The 27897-nt window shown below is 35.4% G+C and overlaps 1 protein-coding gene across 1 annotated transcript; it reads left to right on the top strand.

Moving 5' to 3' along the window:
* Window positions 1-46: 46 nt before the first annotated feature.
* On the top strand, window positions 47-27229 carry aldh1a3 (aldehyde dehydrogenase 1 family, member A3). Its single transcript, XM_079865766.1, has 13 exons — window positions 47-202; window positions 574-678; window positions 1227-1367; window positions 3196-3325; window positions 8833-8894; window positions 12553-12681; window positions 14746-14859; window positions 16439-16541; window positions 17994-18178; window positions 18260-18424; window positions 23844-24001; window positions 25680-25754; window positions 25985-27229. Exons 1-13 carry the CDS (start codon window positions 104-106, stop codon window positions 26058-26060), a joined length of 1542 nt encoding a protein of 513 aa, XP_079721892.1. The 5' UTR covers window positions 47-103; the 3' UTR covers window positions 26061-27229.
* The last annotated feature ends 668 nt before the right edge of the window (window positions 27230-27897 follow it).

Here is a 27897-nt window from a genome sequence, read left to right on the forward strand (position 1 = left end):
ACCTTTAAAAGTTCTTATAAAGTGTGCTGGATGTAGAATCATGTTCAGTCAACAGTGATCTGTAATCTTCATCTCTATAGCACTTCGCTGCGACCGCACTGCAATGGCACAGAACGGGACTATAGAAAACGGGGTGACTCGAAACACGTCCCCTCCGCCTCTGCCTCAACCTGTGAAAATCCCTGAGATTAAACACACGAAGGTAAGAGTTTTTCATTGTAAAAACTAAATAATAGAGCAAGTGGAATTTTAGTCTGATTTGTGTGGTGCCTTTTCAAGGACATTTGTGAGAAACTTTAGGCCTTCTCTATTAAAAATGAAGGATTTTAGAGCCTGATGTCATTGAAGTTTTACAAAGAACTTTGTATAGTTTTTAGAAAACTGTACTGGTGAGTTAAAGACCCTAAAAAACGATATATTATCTTCAAAGAGCCTCATTGCAACTATACAGTGACAATTATTTTTCATGAGGGATAGATACAGTATCCCATGGTCATGTTTTGTCTTTAACCATGCAAGTCCTAATTCTAAAATAAGTCTTAACTGTAATTAGAACCACTGTTTTTGTTGTAGATTTTTATCAATAATGAATGGCACACGTCAATCAAAGGGAAGAAGTTTCCTACAATCAACCCTGCAACAGGTGTCAAAATCTGCGACGTCGAGGAGGGGGATAAAGTAAGGCGAATTTGACTAAGATGTATAATTAAAAAATGAATATGCATGTACAGTGAATTGGGAGTCATGTATATCTGTAATGTATTTATTAATTGCAATCATTCATGTAAATATGACTTGATTTAAAAATAAATTAGATTCACTCAATTTATTAAATTCCATTATTAAGCAAGGAATTCATATGCTTGCATATTGCTATTAATGACTACTAATATCAGTTAAACTATATGAGACTGATTTGAGAGTTTGTATTTATTTTGTAATTGCAGTTATTTTTTATAACTATGATTTTGGCAGCTGGTGTTGCATTTTTAAGAAGTTACTAGACTATTATGCAAATAAGTCTGGTTTAAGAATTATGAATATGATTATTTAACTGTAACCTATAATCATTTGGCAACATTGGCTGATTAAATGCATTGATCAGGTTACATTAAATGATTAAGTCATCTGCAATTTCAATTTAGTAGACGTAATAAATAATGAACGATTTACCTTTAATCTGTTGTGTAGTTCTGGTGTATTCTAAAGTGGTGATAATTGTTCAGGCTGATGTGGATGAGGCGGTTAAAGCTGCCAGAGCGGCCGGGCAGAGAGGCTCGGAGTGGCGGCGGATGGACACCTCGAGCCGCGGGAGGTTATTGCACAGACTCGCGGACCTGCTGGAGCGAGAGCGCGCGGTGCTCGCGGTGAGTTCTGTTTTCTTCAAGCGATTACAGTAGCCTAAATCTTCTCGCGCGCATGCGATGTAGACAGCGGCTGGGATTTCGATGTTATACATTTTTATTTTTTACATAAAGTGGAACTCTGCTAAACTTTCGCTGTATTTTCAGTCCCAATATAATTACTTTCAAGGCCAAATTTGCCTATAGCGATAGTGTGCGCTGTTAGGCTATAGCATTGTGTCAACAGTGCAGAAATGAGCTAATATAAGGCCTACACAAACAACAACTAGGCCTACTTAAAAAAAAAAAAAAAAAAAACACTAAATTAAGATACACTCATTTTTAGGGTGGAAAAAGATCAATCACTGTTTTATACAATATACACACAAACAAAATGACATTGCAAGTCTCTTTATTTCATCGATCAGTCCTAAATTCGCTCATGTCAACTCTTATTATAAATGGCCTCAGATCACCATCACTGCAAATCTTTGTCAGAATGAAGAGGCTTCATGTAAATAGGCTACATCAGTCAGAATAAACAGTTGAGCTAATTGAGCAGAATTAAATGTCTGCCCAGTTGAAAGAATTGTTGCAGATCGTAGAATGAGCACATCTCATAAACAGCCGTGCTTATGAAACTGCACACTTGCTGCTTCATTGATGATAATGGCTGTGTTGTGTTTGTTTTGTGTCGAAAGGCTGTCACGCCTGTCTGAATGCATTCATCAAACACTGCTGCAGGTGTGAGCATTGACACTGTGCTCTGATTTTCAAGTCTGGTCTATTAAAACATCAAAAAATGTAGGATTTAGATGCCTTTGAGAAACCAACGTGTTTGTTCTATCAAAAACTGCCTTCTACATCTATGGACGCATTGTTGTTTGTTTCTATACAGTATCACAATGCTTGGGTTTTACATAATTAAAGCCTTGCTTGAGTTGGTTTTCACCCTGTTCTCCTGCCAGATCATATTAGTTACCGCATTTGTGAATGAAATTTTACAGATGTGTGTGAAGTAATGTTTTTAGATTGCATGTGATTGATAATTGCAAACATGTCCTGTGATTCTGGGATATAGCTCATTTCAATAACTCAGAGCTCTGCATAGGGAAATAAAGAACAGATTTAGAGATAAAGAGGTTAAAATGCGCTCCCTTGTCTATATTAAGCCATACTGTGCTTTTTGCGGTTGTACATTGTGCAAATGGGATGGATCAAATATAATACGTATTTCACAACTGTACTCATGCATAAAGTTTTGTATGTTTCCCACGCAAACAGATTCTAAAAACTTTCTTTTTCTTGAGTATAGAAATTCAAAACACACCCAGCAATCTAAAATGATACATTTGTGAGGCTGTTAGTAGCTTGAGATGTCAGATTAATCATGCTTTATAACTGTAATTGTAATTTAATCTTTAACAAAATAAGTTTTTTTAGAAGCGTGCTTGGTAATCGATCCATTCCAGCACTGATGGTTCCCATATTACAACTGTCATGAGCAAGAAATCTGCCAATGACTTCAGCCGGAAACTTACTCACCTCCTTTTTTTCCTCTTGATGACATTGTTTATATTGTTAGAGGGCAGCAGAATTTATTATTTGTGTTATTGTTTAATTTCTGGACCTACAAATCTCCCCATGCGAATTCAAATCTTGGCATCCTCTGACGCACATTAAAAAGTAGTTTTGTATCAAATTTGTAGCTCTCGAAATGAGCCTGCTTTTTGACAATGGCCAATAAAAATGCCTATTTGAAACAGATTGCTAATAAAAAATGATAATTTTATGCTTTTATGTTCTCAGAATTGGTTTGCAGTAGTTGAACCAAATACTTTTTTGTTTCTAGACTCTAGAGTCAATGGACACTGGCAAACCCTTCCTGCATGCGTTCTTTGTCGATCTGGACGGCAGCATTAAAACCCTGAGGTATTACGCCGGCTGGACAGACAAGATTCATGGGAAAACCATGCCAGTCGGTGAGTGTTGAATAGGCCAGTTGTTACTTATGTTTTCAGTCAGCTGAGTTATTTAGTACCATGATTGTCTGTCATGTGGGCCAGGCTTGAGCAAAATTCTCAATTTTAGAACATGCTTATTTTCAAATCATGAGAAAGAATTTGAATTAAATTGGTGTAGAATCAGAATTCAAAGGGAAATGACAGGATGAGGATTTTTTTATTTTGTTTAAAAGCAACTTCATTATTTTTCATTGTTTCATTATGAATACTGTGGTCAATAGAGCTTTCAAGGAAATTAAGTGTTTTCCCACTGAAAACATAATGAAATATAATTAAATATTACAGAATATGTCTAAATGAAATCCATTTTTATAAGTGGTATTTAAAATATCTTTTTATTATTTATTTCATTTTATTATTAAATATATGTATTATTAAAAACTATACTTACAGCGGGTACAGTATACACTACTGTATAAAAGATTGTGGTCGGTAAGATTTTTGAAAGAAGTTTCTTATGCTCACCAAGGCTGACAATACATTTAAAAAGAGTATTGTAAATTATTACAATTTCAAATAACTGTTTTCAATTCAAATATATTGTAAAATATAATTTATTCCTGTGATGATAAAAGCATCATTACTCCAGTCTTCAGTGTCACATGATCCTTCAGAAATCATTCTAATATGATGATTTGCTGCTCAATAAACATTTCTTATTATTATCGATGTTGAAAACAGTTGTGCTGCTTCATATTTTTGTGGAAACTGTTATACTTTTTTCCAGGATTCTTTGATGAATAAAATTTCAAAAGAACAACATTTATTTGAAATAGAAATATTTTGTAACACGGTAAATGACTTACTGACCCCAAATTTTGTGACGTTATTTTTATTTTTATTAAATGTATTAGTTTATTTTTATTGGTAACTACTATTTCACATGCAAGTTTAATATGGATGGACAACTGTAAATAAGTAATTTGTAGGTTTTGCAGACTGATGGCAGACAGAGGGAGAGTCATTATTTACTATGAAATTACACTCTGCAATTTTAAATTTGAATTTAAATTTGAATTCTGCTTCCTGTGTGCTACCGAATTCAAATTCGATTCAAATCGAGAAATTGAATTTCAATTTAAAAGGCATTTTAAATTCAACCGGTGTGGATATGATAAACACATTCAAGTCAGCCAGTGTTTCCTATGTCCTCTTCCTCTTCATGATAGTGATGAGTTAATGAGCATGAAAGGGTTGATGGGTTCCCTTCAGCCCTGGGTGGTATGTCATCCCCCTCTCTAATTCTTCCCTTTCCCCCAGCATTCCTGCCACTCCAGGATACTCAATAGACAAAACATGCTTCCCTCCTTTCCCCCTGATTAGATTCAAATAAAGCGTTAAAAGACGAAAGCCCTGGCACACAAAGGAAAAGGAAGAGGCTCTGATCCTAATCGCTGAGGTACGGCCGCTAGTGCCGCAGATGAGCTGGAGTTCAGGGAATCAGCGGCCAGATAGAATATCTCGCTCTTTTGAGGGCTGGAACACGGTGCGTGACTGAAGCCGCTTTGAATTTCCCCATTGATAACAGCTGCCAATTAGCATACGTCAACCGCCTACTGCCCAACTCAAGTGTTTATTTGGAAAAATGTGTTGTTTAGGGTTCATTCCATTAGCCGGATTAACTTGGTTTGTCGACGTGCCAATTAGAAGACCAGTCTGGCCAATTTGACATTTCCACCCGCAGACAGAGGTGGCTATCACTTCAGGCATGTTGCATTGGGTCCCAACTAGATAAAGATGCACACAAAATAAGCTTTTTCATGCATATATGATATTTGGACAGGTTAACCCTGTAAAGCCTGACATATGAGAAAAACGAAGTAAAAAAAAATAATGCACATGTTTTTTTTGTTGAGAATCATATTAGATAGCTTTTATGGCTCATATAGTGTGATATAGGAAAATATGCTATGGACAATAGAATTTGGTAAATATAAATCATACTTTAGAAGGAAAAAAACACCTATTATTATTATATTATAGGCCCAAACTAAGTAAAAAAATATTCCATTTGGTGCAGTTGCTGATATTTACATGACAAAAAAGCTAAATTAAATTCTTACACCTTGTCATCAATAAGCGTTTTATAACTGCATAGCAGAATACTTGCATAAATAAATCAGTTGTCACTCTATATCTCCCTATAACCTGGTATTTAAATGCTTAGTCTTATGATCAAAACTCATTGTAGGGAGCAAAACATAATGCAATGCAATACAATGATGATTGAGAGATGAACAAATAAACATTCCTCAAAAGCCTGATGTATCATATTTGATACTCACATTTTAACAAGATTTTTATAATTAAAAAATCATGTATGAATAATCAAGTAAACATAATTGGCTTCAGTCCAGTATGTTCATCTTGAAATATTACTAACAATTTTAAAAGTTATTCTTTATTAACTTAAAATAATAAAAATCATTAAAGAATTCATTGCAAAAAGACCACAAGCTTAAGGGAGATATTTTACAATTATACTACAATTTATACTAAATTATACTATGAACTATGAATCAGATGACAGAAGGCTTGCAGTAGATTGTGTACACGTTTTTTTTTTATCAAATTTTTGATCATGTTGATAATTTAGAGGACTTCTAATTTTGCTTATCAAATATGATATGGTAGACTTTAGGGTTAAGCAATGAGCAACAGGATTTTCTATTTCATGGGTGTGGCAATTTAGTCCTGCTCCGCATAAATGCTTATCAAACATCAGATATGTTTTGATTGGTTGTTAATATGTCAGATTACAGTATTATTATTATTATTTTCAGTCCATACAAATGAATTAGTTCCTGCTGGAAAAGTCGGTGGGCGAGGCTTTGGAAACGTACAGTTTGCTGAAATAAACCCCTTAGATGCCATGTAAATTTAACCTTTGATAAGCAGCACTGTCGGATCAGTTGGCTGATCCCAGCCAGAGATGAGCATTGTGTGAGGGAGTCGTCAAGTCTGTAATCACCCCGACACATTGCAGCATGGGGAAACACGAGAAGGTCAGGTCTCGGAGAGGCCGGCTGTGGTAGATTAACAGGCGTGGCTCCCACGTATCCATGCACAGATATATGAAATTTCATATATGTTCGTGGGAGTTTCGAATGCTGGTGTCAGCAGCAAGTCCGAGTTTGTTGTTGGGCTGTAGTTTTAATTGGAAGGCTTTCAATGTGTCTTATGAAGCTCACACTCTCTTCCAAAATCTAGTATACACACACATATACATATAGAATTTTTTTATTTCTTTATATATATATATATATATATATTTATATATATATTAGGGCTGTCAAACGATTAATCGCGATTAATCGCATCCAAAATAAAAGTTTGTTTTTACATAATACATGTGTGTGTACGGTGTATAATTATTTTCTATATATAAATACACACACATGCATGTATATATTTAAGAAATATTTGCATGTATATACTGTGTATATATATTTATATTATATATAATTTATATTATATATAAATATTTTATATATAAATAACACATTTTCTTAAATATATATATATGCATGTGTGTGTATTTATATATAGAAAATAATTATACTCCGTACACAGACATAAATTATGTAAACACAAACTTTTATTTTGGATGCGATTAATCGCGATTAATCGTTTGACAGCCCTAATATATATATATATATATATATATATATATATATATATATATATATATATATATAAAGAAATAAAAAAATTCTAACCAACAAAATTTTTTATTTTATTAGCTATCTTTTTTCCCGACTAAACTCATCAAAGTGTATTCTGGGATTGCATACGTTTATTCAGCAAGGATGCTTTTAATTGACAAAAAGTGACAGTAAAAGATGTCTATTTCAAATCTATTTCAAATGCTGTTCTTTTGAACTTTCCATTCATCATAGAATCTTGGAAAAAAGGTTTCCATAAACATGAAGCTGCACAACTGTTTTCAAAATTGCTAAGAATAATAAATTTGTCTTGAGCAGCAAACATTAGAATGATTTCTGAAGGATCGTGTGACACTGAAGACCCGAGTATTGATGCTGATTCAGCTTTGTATCAGGAATAAATTACACTTTAAAATATTTTCAGTAACACTTTACAAAAAGGTTCGTTAGATAACAATAGTTAACAATAGTTAACTACATGAACTAATAATGAACTGCACATATACAGAATTTGTTAATCTTTGTTAATGTAAATTTCAACATTTACTAATACTTTATTAACATCTTGTTAACATTAGTTAATGCACTGTGAACTAACAATGAACAGCTGTATTTTTACGAGTTAACATTAACAAAGATGAACAAATACAGTAACAAATGGATTGCGCATGGTTAGGTCATATTAGTTAATACATTAACTAATCTTAACTAATCAACATTATTGTAAAGTGTTACCATATATTCAAATAGAAAACAGTTTGAAATTGTAATAATATGTCACAATATTACTGTTTCTACTGTATTTTTTATCAAATAAATGCAGTTTTAGTGATAATAAGACACTTCTTTCATAAACATTAAAATATTTAACTGACCCTAAACTTTTGAAAAGTAGTGTACTTGTGATGTGAATTTGTTCAAAAGATGGATAATCCTGCTGCCTCCCACTGATGATGCCTTAAAATACTGTCTAAATAGGCAGCATACTAGGTTTTGGACCAAAGAGAATGACTCATTGTGAGTGTTTTAACAGGGTTTTAACAGAGGTGTTTGCCTCTGAGAGTTGTCATTAGCCGGACTCATTTGCACCCTCATGTTGTTCCAAACCTTCATTTTGATATTATTTCACTGAAAATCTTCCCTCGCACTTCTGTTCACGTAGAAAATAGCAGCGTACGTACATGATGGTGAGTAAATAATGACAGAATTTTCATTTTTGGAAGAACTGTTCCCTTAATAATCAGTCGTTGTGCAATACTTAGCGAGGCCACTCGAATCTTTAACTGGATACACATTGGAACAAGGAAGTGGTAAATTGGCCAATCTTATGGCATTTTCCAACGGAAAGGTTCAAGTGCGAAGAGATGTGATAAAACAGCATTGCTACCTTACATTACCCCTGACTGGTTATCTGACTCCTGGGAGAGAGAGCAAAGGGAGAAGGAGACCAGTGAGGGCGAACAAAGGTGTGCATCCAAGCCAAGAGCAGATCTGCAGCGGGTTTGAACTGCTGCCCAGACTTCTCACACACCTCAGGCCTCTCTCGTTTCAACGTGTCTCCGGTGAAAGCAGAAGAAAAAAAAAGCAGCAGAACATATACACTCTTCCTGACCAGAGCTTTGTGTGGGCCATTGAAACCGTCGCTGTGTGTTTTTCCCAATCCTTTGTCTTTCATGTTTGGTTTTCGGTGGTCACATCCAAGAGCTTCCCAAGGAAACAATGATTGTATATCAAAGGGGAGCTTAGTGTGTTATAGTGTTTAGTGCCCCTTGACTTCCTTATTTCTTTTCTTCCCAACAGATGAAAACTTTGTGTGTTTTACCAAACATGAGCCCGTCGGTGTGTGTGGAGCAATTATTCCGGTGAGTTTGTGGCTATTTTCCATTAATGTATGTTTTTTTTTTTTTTTTTTTTTTTTTTTTTGCGCGTGTGGATCAAATGGGGATGTTGTGGTACAGCCTGCTTTTTAATTGGTATATTTAGATGTAATTTTTTTTTTTATTATTTATATATTTATTTAGGTATTTATATTTATTATTTATTTAGGTATTTATATTTATTATTTATTTTAATTATTATATTTATTTAATTATATTTAAAAATTATTCTATATATGTATTAATAAATAATAATATATTATAACTATTCAAAAGTTTGGGGTCTGTTGGGTTTTTTTTCTCAGAAACCATTCTAACATGCTGATTTGGTGCTCAAGAAACATTTCTTATTATAATCAATGTTGAAAACAGTTGTGTTGCTTAATATTGTTTTGGAAACTATGATATAGATTTTTAAGGATTATTTAATGGATTAGAAGTCTTAAAAACATCTTATAAAATCTTATAAATGTTAGAAAAGCTCGCACAGACAGTCAAAGGCCCTGTCCAAAATGGCCACAAGGCCACAAGTGCACATGAAGTGTGCCATTTGGGACAGGACCAAAGTGGCATTACGTCATGAAAGTGCACTCGGAGGAAGATTGCGAGGACTTAAGGTGATGATACAAAGGGCAACTTTTTGCGCAATGTTGCTGGGCAGTGTTGCCATCAACGGGCAACCAGATGAGACACAGGGCCCACGAGCGATCTAAATTATCCAGAGAGAAATTTATTTCCCATTTTCAATGGGAAAGTGCCCAAGCAATAAGATTGCCCAGCAACATTGCTCAAAAAGTTGTGATAGGGCCAAAAATGTGAATTTGTCAAAACGGTGACGTCATGTGCATTACGTGTTCAGTCTATAGGCGTGTTGTTTTTCTTTATAAAGTGAGATCGCCAACTACTGGCCTGACAGCATAATACAGCATTTTTTGTCATTTTTGCAGATCCATGTGAACAGGGATCACGTTTTGACAACATTGTCGTCTGTACACAAAAAACGGAAAAGAAAAACTTTTCCGTTTTTAGTACATCGCTGTCGTGTAAACATACCCATAATCTGTTCAAATGTTGTTTAATGCCGTCACCCTAGCTCAGAGTAACTGTGATTGGTTGCGTTACATGTCAGTCAAAAGTAGGGGCTGGGCGGTCCTTGGCCAATGAAAGCTACGATGAAGGTCTGCCGTCTTTCTGACTAAATTATGATTAGCTTGTAGTATGCAAGTAAAATTGTCATAGTTTCCCCAGGACGGGAAACTGTGTATCTTCAATGCTTGCAAAATGCACTTAATTTGTGAATTTGACAGTATAATAAAATAAATAATAAAATACTCGATTCAACTCGAACATGGTTAAGAACATAAACACAGTAAGCTCCTGTGAGTGTTGAATCACACATACATGATGGCTTTGTCGCAGCATTGTTTATATACTGTAGCCAACGCCTGTCTAGAGTCTTTCAGATGCATGTAAGGAAACACCTTGGATACAGATACACACTCTCACACACGGACGAATACAAATACACCACTCCCTCTCACAGACATCACACGAGACGAGCGTATTATGATCTCACGTGCCACTGAAGCTTATTAATGTTTATGAAAGCTTGCACGAGCATCAGCTCTCTGAAACCACAAGGCCTTGTTTTGTTTCCTTACTGTAAAAGAGCCTGTTTTCTCTCTTGACATAACTCTATCAGAGTTCTGCCGGATCTTTTGTGAAGCTCTAAATCCTCACTAATTCCAATGACAGAAAAGCACGGTGAACGTGAGGTATGAGATGAAAGTGTGATTTGACTCTCATATAGAGGGTAGAGAGTACAACAGTGGCCTTTTTCAGCGGTTCTGATTCCTAAGTATTTTTTTCATTCATTTTTTACCATAGGGATTGTAAAATAGTCTTTGTTAAAGAGTTATAAGCCATGAACAGCTATGAGGTGAATCACAACACTACAAACTTTGATTTGAAGTATAAAAAAAAATGGCAAATCGTACAAAAATACAAAGGTACAAGACTGTTTACTTAACGGCTTTAAGAACTACAATCCCATGAAGCATTGTGAGCAGCATAATCGATGGAGAAATATAAAACTACTTATTTACAAATGTTGATTACTGTATATAAAAGCAATATTTTAAGTTTTTTGCAAAATGTTTATATATGCACTGTAAAAATTATTTACTTTTTATCTTTTGTCAAATAATTAATGTGGTTCAGATAACAATATTTTGAGTTTCTATTTATTAGACAAATCTCCTTCATTGTATTAACTAAAAATTGTAATTTCAGTGAACTCAAAATTTGAAGGCAACCAGGTAATTTACTTTTTTAAGTTTAACCAACAGTATTTTTTTTACAGTGTACAAACATTTCAGTATTTTGAGGGCGTAGCGAGATCGACTCGATTACACCATTCGCAGTGCTTCGTGGGAGTGGGCGGAGCAATAGAGCTATTTTGGAGCGTGTCGCTTTTTTCGACTCTCTGATTGGTGTAATTGTCTGTACAGCATCACGTGTTTTTCACCAGGAATTCTGCTGTTAAACACTATTTTTTACTGAGTGGTGGCTATAGGTGCTTGCTATGGTGTTCTGAATGGTTGCTAGAGCGGGTGCAAGTTATGCATGTTGCACCCTAGCAACCACCTAGCAACCTATTGTAGACAAATTTATTCAGTGCTGTTTATACAGTCACCTTATTTGAGGTCACACCCTAGCAACCACAGATAAAACCCTAACACCATGACAGTGAATTTTTTAGACAAAATTTTTAGACAAAAAAAAAAAAAAAAAAAGGTTTAATGAATACCATACAATATTAAGGGAAATCTTTCTTTCTGAAAATAATTATAGTTATCATAATTTAAAGGCTTGTTTGAAGATTCTCCTGGGTGGGTAATTTTTGACTAAATTAAGTTATTGTCATCGATGTAACACCATATTTTCTCAAAAACGTACATATATCATTAATCAAATCAGGCCATCCAAGAATCTTAGTCCATCAATGACTGGCTTTTTATTGTCTTATGTTGCTTTGGAAACAAAGCACAAACTGTTGATAGACACTGGAGATTATATCATAAAGTCATTATTCATATTTGGGATTGATTTGGTGGTAATCAGAGAAAGCAAAGTTGGCATTCAGAGCAATGAGTCACTCAGAAAGAAAAATAAGAAAAGTGAAAATGCAATCCAGAGATATAATTATGTCTAATTGCCATGACAACATCCAAGAAGCTGTAAAAAAAGAACAACTCTTTTCTGGTAAACAAGTGATTTGTGTACATATTTGTGTAACTAATTTTTACAGAGAACAGCAATTAGACTTGTTGGTGTGCTCTCATATTTAAAAACAACTGTGGCTCCTTCACTTCTGGCAGAAAATGTTCATGGGATGCTTTCTGCTTCTGCTTTTTCTTCTTCTTTTAGCCTCCAAATTTATATAGCTTGTAGTAACAACCCATAATACTCTAGCAACCACATAGCAACCACTCAGAACCCAGTAGCAACCACCTGACATGTTCAAATCTTGTTTCAAAAAGCAATGCCAGTGCAATAGCAGTCAGGAGAAATCAAACTAGTGCAGCTGTGCTGATGTACATGTGTTTGTGTATTTAATTGTAATCTTCTTCTGCATTTATAGTGGAACTTCCCTCTGCTGATGTTTTCGTGGAAGATCGCGCCGGCTTTGGCCTGCGGGAACACGGTGGTCATTAAACCCGCTGAGCAGACCCCGCTGACGGCTCTTCATGTTGGAGCTCTCATAAAGGAGGTGAGGGTGCAGCGGTGGCTCATGGGATTTGTTTGGTTTGTTGGAGTTGATTTTATTAACATGGACACTGATGATTGATTGCATCAGCGTTGCCTTTCTTGCATCCCAGATTCTGTGGTTTGACTGTGCATGTTGCATAAACTTTGTAAGTCAGTGTTTCCCAACCAGGGCTTCATGATGGATCTGCTGGGGGATCGTGAGATTATGAGAGAAATGCCAAATTTAAGTTTGCCAGCGGCTTTTTTGCACCCCAGTATATAATGACTAGTGCTGTCAAATCGATTAATCGCATCTAACATAAAGGTTTGTTTATATACTGTAGGTGTGTGTATATTTTTATATATGTGTAAATATAAATATAGTATACACACACAGACATATATATATATATATATATATATATATATATATATATATAATGGCGCTTTGGGTGTACAATAGTACATATGAAAGCGCTATATAAATACCTCATTCATTCATTTATTCATAATAATATGTACACACATACAGTATATTATATAAACACAAACTTATATGTTAGATGCTATTAATCGCATCAAATCAATTTGACAGCACTAATAATGACTTTCTGGAATACTTGATTCTGATTGGTTGCGGCATTGAGCAAGTGATCAGTTGACTTAACTTTAAAAAAAAAATTGAGGAAACCAGTTGCCTTAAAATTGTATTTAATAAACGGCATGCTTAATCGAAAAAGTTAAGTAATGTCAAGGCAATTTTTTTTTTCAATTAAGCATTAAGTTTAACTAAGGAAACAAGTTTACTACATTTTTTTAAACAACAGTTTATTATTAACAAAAAAATACACAGATAATCCAAGAACAAGAGTAATCCACAGAGAGCAACGACCGACAAACCACAACTGAAGCTCAGAGGTTTAAATTGACAGGTTAATAAGGGGCTGACAAGGGACAGGTGTTGATGATTTGATGTCATGGGGACTAAGGAGGGTAACTATGGCGACAAACAAGGTACAAGGCAAAACAGGAACCAAACACAGGAAGTGAACAGAAAAAATGGAAACTAAGAATACACTTCAACATAAAAGTCCTTACAAAACACTAGACACAGCACAGGCATCGTAAGAATAACACTATTGATTTCTTTCTTGGATTATTTGCTTATGGTTATTATATCCTCACTTTGTCAAAGTCACAAAGTCACTTTGGATGTTTCGGTAACACTTTACAAAAAGGTTCCATTTAGTAACATTAGTTAACATTAACAATACTTCTACAGCATTAATTAATCTTAGTTAATGTTAATCTCAACATTTACTGATACATTTTTAAGATCAAATGTTGAATCTGATAACATTGGTTAATGTGCATATAGTTCATTGTTTGTTCGTGTTAGTTAATGCATTGAGTAATGTTAACAAATGAGAACTTATTGTAAAGGGTTACCGATATCATAGATTTAATGAAAAAAAAATTAGTTATGAAAAAAATATTTACAGTAGTGTACATTTGAACTAAAAAGTGTTTATGAAAGTATTACACTTTATTCTTATCTTATACACAAATTAAATTTATTGAGTAACATGAGTAAGTAAATTTATTATATATGTTTATTGAAAGATTTGAACTTGAAAGCCCCTGGCTGTATTACAGAATGACTCCGCTGCATTGTGGGTCATGAGATTTTGCTCTGTCTCTGCTTATACAAAACGCTTAAATTATCATGTTTAATTCTTCAAAGAGAGCAGGACTCATGAATTGCCGTAATGACATGGACTAAAACTGCAGCTGCAAGCCTTCTGTCAACCGCCCCTCGCTTTCTATTCAAGCCCTCTGTATCTAAAAAAGAGCTGATTTATGTCTTAATCATTATGAATGAGATCAGTGTGGTTTAAAGTCCTCAAAAGAAAAGCGTCTCTTTGTGTACATCAACAGTCTTGCTGTCTCTGTCCCCATGGGAAGTTTTTTTTTACCTATTCATTTGCCCTTCTTTAGTAGAAAGTATTAAGCCATATCACACAGTATTAAGCCTGTATGTTTTTGTACATAATAAAAATAAAGCCCTTTCTTTTCATCATGTCAGGCTGGCTTTCCACCTGGAGTCGTGAATATCGTACCTGGGTTTGGATCTACGGCTGGAGCAGCAATCGCCAGTCATATGAACATTGACAAAGTGGCGTTCACAGGCTCTACAGAGGTGAGCAACTAATGGGGAAAAGCTCAGGATAAATGATATTGCTCAAATGTTGCTTTTTCAGAGCTTGGTTTATTTTACCAAAATATATTTTAAATAAATGTGGTGAACGGTGCTTAGGCAAATATATTTAACAAAACCTTCACATGCCAATGTGCTCTTCAAGGAGCAGGAAAATACATTTTCAATCTTAAAATACATTTTAGGTAAAGGAAAACTGTATTTTTAAAAATAGATTCTGGATAATATAAGTATATGAAGAGTTCAGATGCAAAAGCCTCTAAGTGCCATCTGAAATTTTCTTCTAGAATGATCATTTTTATCATGCTTGTATATTTAAGTTCAGTAATTTCACTTAAATGACAATTAATAGGTAATTTGCATTGCCATTTTAGTGAAATTACTGAACTTAAATATACGAGCTTGATAAAAATGATCATTCTAGAAGAAAATTTCAGATGGCACTTAGAGGCGTTTGCATCTGAACTCTTCATATTTAGATTGAAAACATGCAATATATAAATTAATTACTACAACTTATATATTTATAAAGTGTATATTTATAAAGCAGTGTGCTTTATATGCTATATATTTCTATGTAAGCTATATATCTTGGCAACACTTTACAATATCTCATTTGTTAACATTAGTTAATGCTTAAACCAACATGAACTAACTATGAGCAACATATTTTTTACAGTTTTTAGTAAGTAAGGGATAATGTTATCGCTCTACATTATCCCGCTTATTACATGGCTACCTACCAAATAAATCAATAATTTGACACAAAGTATTGATTTAAAAAGGGGTTTATTGATTTTAAAATGATTGTATTGCTTCCGCTAAAGAAAATAGTCCGTTCCGTCTCTACAGTTAGAATCCTGCGTCCATAGCAACGCTCTGTTTTTCATGGCAACGGTGTGTTATACTTAGCAGCGGTCTGTTATCAAGAAATAACAGACCGCATTCTACATTAGAATTCAACCAAGCCATGTAATAACCTTTGTTAATGTTAGTTAATAAAATGTTCATGTTAGTTCACAGTAAATTAACTAATGTTAACAGATACAACTTTTGATTTCAAAAATGTTGTTGAGATTAACATAAATGCTCTTGAAGTATTGTTCAATGTAGTTTATGTTAGCCAATGTTAACAAATGGAACCATATTGTAAAGTGTTAACCGAATCTTAATGCAAGTTTTTATGAATTTTGAAATACATTTAAAAATATATATGAATATACATATTGTTTGCTGTATGAATAACTTAAATTGCAGAGATTAAGAATTGAGATGATTTATTTCACCTATGGAAAATGATGTGTCACCTCAAGTACTAATAAACCATTTTGTTGAAATATCAGTTCTATAGGATGAGATCTATGCGAGCTGAATCTCAGTGCTATGAACGGTAGTATTTCAAAGCGCTGTGCTGTTTTGGTAGTTTCCCGTCATTATCTAAATGACAAACCAGATGATATTCATAAGTTACATACAACAGACCAGCTTACGGAAGCATCATTAGCAAGCGCCGGCTGCGCTCCCCGCTCTCCTTATTGTCATGCGCTGTGTTTGTGTTCAGGTGGGCCAGCTGATCAAAGCGGAGGCGGCCAAGAGCAACCTGAAAAGAGTGACTCTGGAGCTGGGGGGAAAAAACCCCTGCATTGTGTTCGCTGACTCAGACCGTGAGTGATGTGGTTTGCCAGATCTCACTGCTGAAACAATAATGATTGCACTGGGGAGGCTGGGAAAAACAGGGAATGGGAACGATGTGTGCAGTATGTTCCTAAATCAAGATGTACTGGTCTTTATTTCAAAGAGTGGAAAGTATTTAGACACTTAAGGGACACTTAAAAAAGTCTGAATGTCATTGCATTATAAAACAAAAACAAAGTGCATTTATTTTAAAGGAAAATAGTACACTTTTCAATCAAATTGATCATCAATCATCTGCCAAATGCATGAATGTAAATGACTGAACCCTGTAAAGCTGATTTTTTTTTAATTTTTAATAGAAGTTAATTGAACCTTTAGACAAAAAAGGTTTGCATATATGTTTTTTGTTTAGTATCTTATTTGATACATGGCTCATCTAGTATGATATAGTGAGAATATGGATTTTTTCAGAGGCCCAAACTGAGTAAAAATATGCAATTTGGTGCAGATGTGGTTATGTATATGGCCAAATAGATGTAATTCTGATAGCTTTTAATGTAGGTCAGACTACTTACATAAAATGCTTATAAATATCAGTTATCACTCTGTATCTCCCATTATTATGTCTTATTAAGTTAATATTTAAATACTAAACTCTAGTTTTTATGCAGGGTCAAAAGATATAATGCAATGCAATACAATGATGATCGAGAGATGAACGTTCTATATCTTATATGCACATTTTAACATGATTTTTTTATTAAAAAAAGAAATTATGTATGAATAATCAATTAAACCTGCTTCAGTCCAGTAAGTGTTCGTCTTGAAATATTTTACTTTATAAAAATCTGTAAAGGTTTAACAGCAAAAAGATGTTTACTAACCCGAAGGTGGACGTTTTTACAATTATGCTAAAAGTCTTTTTACTTGCTAAAAAGCTATGAACTATCAGTCAGATGGCAGAAGTAGATAGTGTACAACAGCTTTTTCACCAAAATGTTGATCATGTTGATGATTTATATGATAGCTTTATGAGGGTTAAGTTGCCAAATACATTTTGGACCAATGTACAGTATGATTAAAGTTCATTGAAGTGCATTTGATTGTGGTACAGTTATATTTCTGATGGGCTTTTTTTTTGGCTAGAGTTTATTCAGCCCCAGTGATGTTGCAATACTGCAGACCACACATGCAGCTGTGAACTCTTTGCTGCTCTATTATTATGTATGTTCACATCTGCACACAAACCCAGATTTATGCCAATGCACAGCTCATTAAACTCCAGAAAGGGTGTAATGATATAATGCATTATGTTATCAAGTTTACAAATGAATCAAAGCATGAACATTGGCACGAGCACCAAACTGCTACGTAATGCACTGCAGCTTTGCGGAAAGAAACAAAGCATAAGGGCATGGGAAAATAACACAAGAAAAGGTTTTGTATAAATTGCACACTGATGAGTGTGTGTGTGTGTGTAGTGCAGTCGGCGGTGGAGGAGACGCAGAAGGGCGCGTTCTTCAACCAGGGTCAGGCGTGCACCGCTGCATCACGTGTGTACGTGGAAGAGCAGGTTTATGATGAGTTTGTGCGTCTCAGTGTGGAAAGAGCCAAGAATATTGTGATTGGAGATCCTATGGAACCGCAAACCTCACACGGGCCGCAGGTGATCACTCAGTTTACTCACTAACTTGAACGTTTTTCTTCCTGTATTCAGGTTCTTTATGTGTTTCTGCATTTCTGTCAGATTGACCAGCATCAGTTTGATAAGATCCTGGCGCTGGTGGACAGTGGGAAGAGGGACGGGGCGAAGCTGGAGTGTGGCGGCTGTGCAGTGGAAGACAGGGGTCTGTTCATCCATCCGACCATCTTCTCTGACATCAAAGACCACATGCGTATTGCCAAAGAAGAGGTACGACGCTCCTCTGTGCTCAGTGTTATAGTATGTGCACTATCATTTGTAAAGCATATAGAAAAACAGCTACATACATGGTGTAGACGTAATATAATTTTTAATGTTAATGTATTTGGTCTTGGCAGACTTGATCTGCTACGTTGCTGCAGAGAAAGTATGAACCTGCTACTGCTAACAGATACACAGACGCCATGCTGTGAGCATGTAAGATATGCTGCTGCTGCATAAATAGACAAATCCTGTAGCAGATCTAGGCAGGTGGAGCTGGGGGAGGTGGAGGGTTTCAGAGGAACTCTGATAGTGCACTGCAGGACAGCAAACACTGAACCAGACTATTTAAATGTTGAGCAAGCAATCTCATTGGCTTCAGGATCAGCAGAGGCCAATCAGCTTGTGTCACGCAGTAAAAATTTGATTGCTTGCGGATTGCATGTAAAGGACCGATCAGCCTGCGCCCTCATGAGTTTCATGACTCAACTAGATATTGACATAACCTTCATTTTGAACTAACTATAGAGATCTTTAGTGCCCAGTTCAAAAGGATTAATCTGGATTAGAATGGAAATCCTATGGTTTGGAAAATTTGGAAATCCTATGGTTTGCCATCCAGTTTAGTTTTGTGCCGGTTTTTCAAAGCAAAATAGGATTGTATCACGCTGATCCAAATACACAGTTATTTATTTTTTTTGATTACCAAATCTGGATTACCAGTGCTCAAAATGGGGTTACATTTCACAATGAAGGCTGCTAGCTATGTAAAGAACAACAGGTTTAAGAGTCGATGTGGGGTTACTTTATTTAAAGAGAAAGAAAACAACATAAACAAACAAACATCGCCTTCCATTTTCAGTTTCCTTTAAACAATCAGACCGCTACAGAGGCACTAAAGGGGTTGGGGGAAAAAAAATGAAATGCGAGAAATTTTTTTATTTTAATCCTTTTGCGTTCTCTCACAAAAGTTTTGTGTTCCCTAAAGAAATAATGTGCGTTAATTCGCAAAGAACTCAAGTTTTGAGAGTGAATGCAAAGTTTTTTGGGTAACGCAAAACATTTCCGAGAGAACGCTAAAGCATTCAAATGAATTTTTCCTCCCATCTCATATTTTTCCTCCCATCACCATGTCCATTGATATAATTATATACAGTGATTTAAAAAAAAAACCACTTAAAATAAAATAATATTTGTGTTCGATATTGACAGCTGTTTGGGGGATTATTTTATGATGCCAAAATCTCTTTTTTTACTTTACTGTACTGAAAGGCTAGTAGATTAAAATCTACTTCTAATTTATTAATTTAATAGCTAAACTAATAAAATAATTAAATGTGTTTATATGTATGTATATGTGTGTATCATGATACAAATGTTGTAATTTCTGACCATTTTAAAAGTTATGACATTTTTGTTCCTGAAATCCACCCTTCTACTGGGATCAGGATAATCCTTTTTTTAAATCAGTTAACCCAGTCTTACTAAAAATTGATCAACACAATCTGATGATTTTGATCCAGATCAAAACCAAGATTGGATTTTGTAACCTAATCTGATTTCATAATTTTTTCTTTTCTTTTGAACAACCCATTTTCAAGATTTGATTTTACCCGATCAGACTGCTTTTGAACAACTGGGCCCAGGAGACAGAGTTCTAAATGTGTGTCCTATACTGCCACCTGCTGGATGATTGTGGCATTAAAGGCAGTGTCTGTCCTCAGATGGCCTGATCAAATTAAAATAAATACAGTATATTCTTAAAAAAAAAAATATATATATATATATATATATATATATATATATATATATATATATATATATATATATATATATATAATATATATTTTTTTTTTTTTTTTCAAAGTGAAATATGTTTGCATTTAAACACACATATACTGTATATACAATATATATATAGTCAGGATGGTAAAAGAGGAGGAATCTGATGCTGGAATAACAGTGATTTATTGATTATAAAAGGCACACAAAATAGGGAGGAATTGTAAGGCCAGAGTCAAAAAGGGGAACAGGAAAGATTCCAGCCATTGGCTGCGTCCAAAAACTTATAAATGCTACCTTCGGAGGACTCATTTAGAGGTCGGAAGGCACATCCGAATGCAATGTTAGTTTTACTTCCTGTCTACTGAGATACCTTCATCTGATCGATTTTTGAAGGCAGCATAGATGTATCCTTCATCGCCTTTGATATCCCAGAATCCTATGCTTTTCCAGTCTGTGACAGTTGAGCTAGAAAAATAAAGATGGCGTCTGAAAATTGCGGCTGGTCGTCAGTTTGTGTGTAAATGTACATTTTTGATCAATGTTTTTCACTTATGTCATTTCTAGCGAGAAATTACTTTTGTAGTCATTAAATATTCACTTAGTTTTCACCAAAGCTCGCTCTATTTTGCTGTAGATCAGTGGTTCCCAACAGGGGGGTCGCGGCCCACAAGGGGGTCACGGCGAGCTCTCTGGGGGGTCGCGTCATATTTTGAAAAGTTTTGAGTAATGAGCATTCAAGTCGTCCGTAACTTTTTCTACGTTAAAAATTTACAAAATGTATATAATGAGCGAGTTCATCATGAATCCACCTTCCAAACCGTGTTTTTGTCTTATTCTGAATCACTATGGTACACCTATAATAAGTGTTTATATTGGTACTATTTAACACTGGTTCGGATCGCCGCCGCTGCGGAGTAGTGGTACTTGGCCTGCGTAACTCGTCATAGCCAAACACAGAGAAGTAATTCCGGCTCCGAAAGACGCATTATTCTGTTAACAAACGCATGTTTATTAACGATCGCTATAGTGCGCAAAAAAGGAATGCATGCTTTAAGGAGAACGATCATATTACATTAGCTAATTTTATCCATTCCCTGGCTGACCAAAAAATGGGATTTTAACCATGACAGCCTTAAAAACCAAATACATATGGGCCAGACTGACCCTTGAGGATGATAAAGATATCTTACCCTGTTAAAGATCTCTCCACGCATTGACCAAATTACTCACGACCGGCAGATCCTCACACTTCTTGATAAAGCCTCACAAATAACATGCAAGTATTGAGGTCCCAGACAGCAGTAATTTTGTAATAGCCTATATATTCATTCTTTTTTTTAACCTACACACCAGTGTGAATACAGATTTTTTTTTTTTTTTTGCGATTCAAATAGGGCCAATTTATAGGTTACTCTTAGGCTTACGTTTTTAAATTACAAATGGCCCACTGATGTTTTTGTTATTGTATTTTCAATATTAGGCTATAGGCTATTATTTGTGCATAAACATATCTGGTTATAGTAATAAACATAGCCTACCGTTTGCTTGAAAACAACATATTTTGTCATCCTTGCTGCTAGCCAACAAGAGCGATAATATCATTAAATGTGAAGGGGGGCCCTAAAATATTTTCTTGGGAAAAAGGGGGTCTCAGACAATAAAAGGTTGGGAACCACTGCTGTAGATCATTAAATCGTTACACTGCCTCAGAATTCTGTACAAAATCAGTTTCGCAAAGGAACCTTCGTGAGCAAACGCTGCCTGCGAAGTCATTTGCTGATAGGGCAGCGAGGAAACAAGTCAGTTGCCTACGTTTTCGGATGCAGCCATTTTCAAGCTCCCTGATGATTGAGGTAGGGAACTGGCAGTGGAAGCTGGAATCTTGGGGCTGGTGTGCAGGGAAGATCCAAAAGGGAGCAGGAAGGCTAAACAGGAAGGATGGGATCCAGCAGCCAAAGCAGACAGGGGAGTTGGGGAGCAAAACAGAAGGGGAGGAGAAAAAACTAAACTAAACTAACCAGACGGGAGCTCAAAAACAAGGCTAGAAAAACGGGAAAAAATAAAATAACCAAATCTCAAAAACTTCAGATAAATGGCAGGAAGACAAGATCAAGGTAAACTCAGCGACGCAGAGAATCGATCTGGCATAAGACTGAATACAAGAGGGGAATATAAAGGGTGACAAATGAACTAAAGCAGGTGCGAGCCATAATGACATAAGATGGGCGGAGTAACAGTAGACGATAGAGCACATGGCATGACAACACAAACACCAGGATGATGGTAGTTGAACAAACTCAGGGTTACAGGATTAGTTTCGAGTTGACCAAACCAAACCAATCCAACCAGGCTGTGTTGGTACCATGATGCTGATCATCAACTTTCTCTGTCAACTCAGGCTTTGATCCTGAGTTCAGGGGTTTAGATATGACATCAGTAGCGAACAGCCAATCACATGCTGAGAAAGAGTGAAACTGTGATTCATTTCTCGCGAGAGAAGCAGCTCGCGATTCACTTCTCTCTTCTGCAAAATATTATTGAATTGAAGATTCAAGATTGAAGATTCAAGATTGATATAGATTGAAAAATATTAAGAATTTAAACAAATTTACACAGCAAGAAGAAAATAGCTGTCTATGAAAGAGGACAACTAAACGAAAAAGTCTTTCTTTATCAGTGCAAGTAAAAGTTGTGAAGTTAATTTGATTTTGTACAGTTGATAAAGGTATAGAGAGAACTGAACATTTAAGCTCACTTGTAGTCATTTTATAGCTTTATCTATTGATTCTAAAGCATATTTATATTACATTTATATATTTATTCATTTAAACTGTGCGCAATAATAATTGATCAACTAAAATTGTACATATGTGATCGATTAAGGGTATAATAATTACATAAATATATCTAAATCATACACAATTATTATTCTAAATAAGCATTAGTAAAAGCCAGATGATTTTGTCTTTAAAAATCATTTGCTATGTAGTGAACTTTAATTTGGAGTAGATACAGGTGGAGTGACATGTGTCACTTTGCTCACAGCTGATTGGTCCAAGTTCGGTTTGCAACCTCTAACCTGGAACATAACCTGCGGATCAGGTTAGCCGTGGAGCATAAGTTACTATGGCGATGAACACTGCTAAAAGCCAAACCACTTTCATGGTGCCTAAAACCCAGGGTTAGCGCAAACTAAACTGAGACATAGCTGGCTAGCCACCTAAACCGGCTTCATGGTATAGGCCCCTGGTGGTTCAGACAAACACAACACAACACAAACCCTGAGCTGATCAGACCGGCACCCATATAATGTTTAAATATAAATATAAATTCGCTTTGTCATTTCAGCTGACTGTCTGAAAATATGCACCTGGCTGCAAATTAAATTACCATTTAATGTATCATAAAAGTGTAAAAGTCATACGATAACCACGTGCGCTTTTTTTGCCCTTTATGGAGCTTGAAAGACATGATCACTGAACTTTTGTTGAATGGAAAAAAACTTTCGTTTTTTCAGCATACATAGTTGGAATGACATGAGAGTGAGTAAATAATGGCACCACTATTATTAGCATGTACTATTCCTTTAAGCACCTGTAGATAGCCTGGGCATTAGTGTTGCACTGATGTGTGTATTTTGCAGATCTTCGGGCCGGTTCAATGCATCATGAAGTTTAAGACTCAGGAGGAGGTGATCGACAGGGCCAACAGCTCACAGTACGGCCTGACGGCAGCCGTGTTCACTCGTAACATCGATCGTGCCTTGAGCGTATCTGCGGCCCTGGAAGCTGGAACCGTCTGGTAGGAGACTCACTAAACTCGTGCAGTTCATTTGTAAGCTTTTAGAGTGTAAACATTCACTGACTGTAATTTATAATAACAAACACAAAAGTATCTACAAAATATCTACAAAGCAGAATAGCCGATATACACTCACCTAAAGGATTATTAGGAACACCTGTTCAATTTCTCATTAATGCAATTATCTAATCAACCAATCACATGGCAGTTGCTTCAATGCATTTAGGGGTGTGGTCCTGGTCAAGACAATCTCCTGAACTCCAAACTGAATGTCAGAATGGGAAAGAAAGGTGATTTAAGCAATTTTGAGCGTGGCATGGTTGTTGGTGCCAGACGTTTTTTTGCACGAGCTCACGAGCTACAATTTGCACGAGCTCACCAAAATTGGACAGTTGAAGACTGGAAAAATGTTGCCTGGTCTGATGAGTCTCGATTTCTGTTGAGACATTCAGATGGTAGAGTCAGAATTTGGCGTAAACAGAATGAGAACATGGATCCATCATGCCTTGTTGTTACCACTGTGCAGGCTGGTGGTGGTGGTGTAATGGTGTGGGGGATGTTTTCTTGGCACACTTTAGGCCCCTTAGTGCCAATTGGGCATCGTTTAAATGCCACGGCCTACCTGAGCATTGTTTCTGACCATGTCCATCCCTTTATGACCACCATGTACCCATCCTCTGATGGCTACTTCCAGCAGGATAATGCACCATGTCACAAAGCTCGAATCATTTCAAATTGGTTTCTTGAACATGACAATGAGTTCACTGTACTAAAATGGCCCCCACAGTCACCAGATCTCAACCCAATAGAGCATCTTTGGGATGTGGTGGAACGGGAGCTTCGTGCCCTGGATGTGCATCCCACAAATCTCCATCAACTGCAAGATGCTATCCTATCAATATGGGCCAACATTTCTAAAGAATGCTTTCAGCACCTTGTTGAATCAATGCCACGTAGAATTAAGGCAGTTCTGAAGGCGAAAGGGGGTCAAACACAGTATTAGTATGGTGTTCCTAATAATCCTTTAGGTGAGTGTATATATAAAACAATTAATGTCCTGCACATGAGCAATATCAAGAGCAGACTGACCAGATTTTGCCATTATGTTATAAAAGCTATTAAAAAAACACTTTTAAATACCATTTGGGAACTTCCATGAATCGGGTGTTGATCGTTACTATTTATATGCTAGTGTTTCCTTATATTTATTTATTTTCTTCTTTTAGTATATTGTCTAAGTGTTTGATCTTGTGATTGTGAAGCACTTTGGGCAACACCTGTTGTATTAAATTGTGCTATACAAATAAAAAAGGAAGAAAGAGGAAAGAAGATTTTTTACTAAAACCCTAAACCCTTTTTTACTAAAATAATATTATAGCTAAAATGAATAATATAGCGAAAACCTGCCACATAGTGATTTATTGAATTATTGGCTAGGAATAATGAGAATAATGAATTGAAACGTGGAACTCGCACATTAGTTTTACACTCAAGGCGCAACTTTACAACATGCAAACAAAATATGTAATAAATATTTCATTAAAAGTTTGAATAAAGTGCAGAGAAGCCAATTTTCTTAGGTCGGACATCACTTTTGGCCTCTAATGTATATACAAAAATGACATGAGCAGGAATTTTCAACGTGAGGTCAAAGGTCATGTTTCTTTGTGTTCTCCAGGGTGAACTGCTACAACGCCTTACATGCTCAAGCTCCATTCGGAGGCTACAAGATGTCAGGAAACGGCCGAGAGCTGTGAGTGCTGATACTTTGGGTTCAGTTTTTCCGTTTGTGTTTATCTCGTTTCATACCTGTCTAATAATATGAACATACATCCCTAATGTCTATGTTATGTAATGTTAGTGTTTAGATTTTTGCATCATAGTTTAATCATGACCGTTTTCCAGCCTCTCAATCTCAAATCTTATTTTCTGTCAATTTGGGTTATGCATGTACATTTCCTTCAAATGTGTGTGTGTGTGCAGGGGTGAGTATGCACTGGCGGAGTACACCGAGGTCAAAGCCATCACTATTAGACTCAGCGAGCAGCTGAAACTGTGATCTGAAGCTCCACCATCTATCTGTGTTCATAACAGCATCTGTCAGTCTACGGATGAAGAAACTCTGGCTTTAACCATCAGTCTCATTTCAGCTCTTTTTCTACCAGTCTGTTTATTTGATGTAGATGTGCTGTACAGATTTAAAAGAAAGTTTGTGTTTTTTGAATTTTTTTTATTTAATTTGGATGTTTTTAAATCAAGCAAAGTCATCCGTCATCTCTCAATATTTAGTAATATAAAGAAATATACTATATCCAACTTAAGTACATATGTGCAATAGATTCACATGCAAACCATTGTTGCTTGTTTGCCTGGTTGAACACATATTCACAGGCTTTGCTTTTGATTTGGAGGTTCAATTCTTCTTAGCGGTCTTAAAAGTCGGCATTGAGCGGAAGTTGCGATTTCTTCCTCCCTATTGTGACGAGTGAAACGGCTTCTCTAACAGGACAAAATTTAGGCCGGGACTTGATTTTTTTCCAGTTGGAATTGATTGGATGGTTGTGGTTTGCTATTGGTTAATCTCATATGAGTGACAGGTTGTCCCGCCCTCACGCCAGTAAACACATCATCAGAAAGAGATGTCGCTGCAAGAGGGACGGGAAGTTATTTTGATTAAAGATTAAGATTGCACATTAATTAAAAATGAAATAATAATGATGTGCATGAATAAATCATTTATAATAAATAATGCAATATTGGTCGATTTTGATTTCATGGTGACTTTAAAGGTCTCCTGGTAATATATAACAAAATATGCAACCAAGTATAGTCTGTTATGTGTAAAAAATCAAGTTTTTGGATTGAAATTCCAAAATGGTCCTGCAATTCGCCTCAAAGCTGTCTTAAATAATTTCTGCTTCTCTGACACCAAACACAACTGCAAAAATTATTTAACTGTTACAACATTCACTTTGTGATGCTGAATGCAAATTGAAATGATGAATCATTTTCAGCACTGTATATGGTATATGGTGTGTTGCCCTGCATATGTTAATGTATAATTAGAATTAAAAGTGATTTCCTTTTGTAAATGTACATACACATCATATGACAGGTGAATTGACGTAATTGTTTCAAATATATTGTTTACTTTGACTTATTAAATAGCTATTGATTTTAAAAAATGAATCTGGATCAGTGAATCAATAAAAAAAAATCATATGAAGTAACTGTTTATTGTCATTTTGATCTGTTGAAGTGGTGCTAGTTATTTAGGTTTAATGGCACAAACATTTGAGGGTAACTTGATCACTTCCTTGAGTACTAAGGTTGATTTTCACAAAATAGGCCAAAGTTAAGTATATACAAAGGGACAGCGCATTCGCAACTTGTGCATTTGCATACAGTATGTTTTTACAAGATCTGGTTAAGATATTAAACAGTGGCTCTCAACTTTTTTAACCCCCCATAATTAAAAGGCCTGTCATTTTTGCTGTAAAAATAAAACCTTTTTATTACAAGAAACAGGGAGTGTTGATATATTAACTTAAATTAACCACAATTTATTTTATGATTGCAAATTCGGTAAAAACTCTAATGCACAAAATAATTAAAGTCATTTCTGAAAGGCTGCCCATCTTTTTTTTATTTTTTTTATTGGGTCTATTGCTGTCACAATGTATCTAGTGTCAGGTAGTAGTAAATGTATGAGTGGTATTCCAAAAATAAAATCTGTATTTGAATACCAGCATATTTACATAAATCCTCAAATAAAAGCAATACAATTCTGCAAAAACGGCAAAAGAAAAGATGGTAAAAACATTCTAAGATAGATTAAAATATGACTTTCACATTACAAAAAATATATATATTTTATATATGTAACTTTTAATAGA

Source organism: Squalius cephalus (genome assembly GCF_949319135.1).
Source record: "Squalius cephalus genome assembly, chromosome: 3".
NCBI classification, from domain to species: domain Eukaryota; kingdom Metazoa; phylum Chordata; class Actinopteri; order Cypriniformes; family Leuciscidae; genus Squalius; species Squalius cephalus.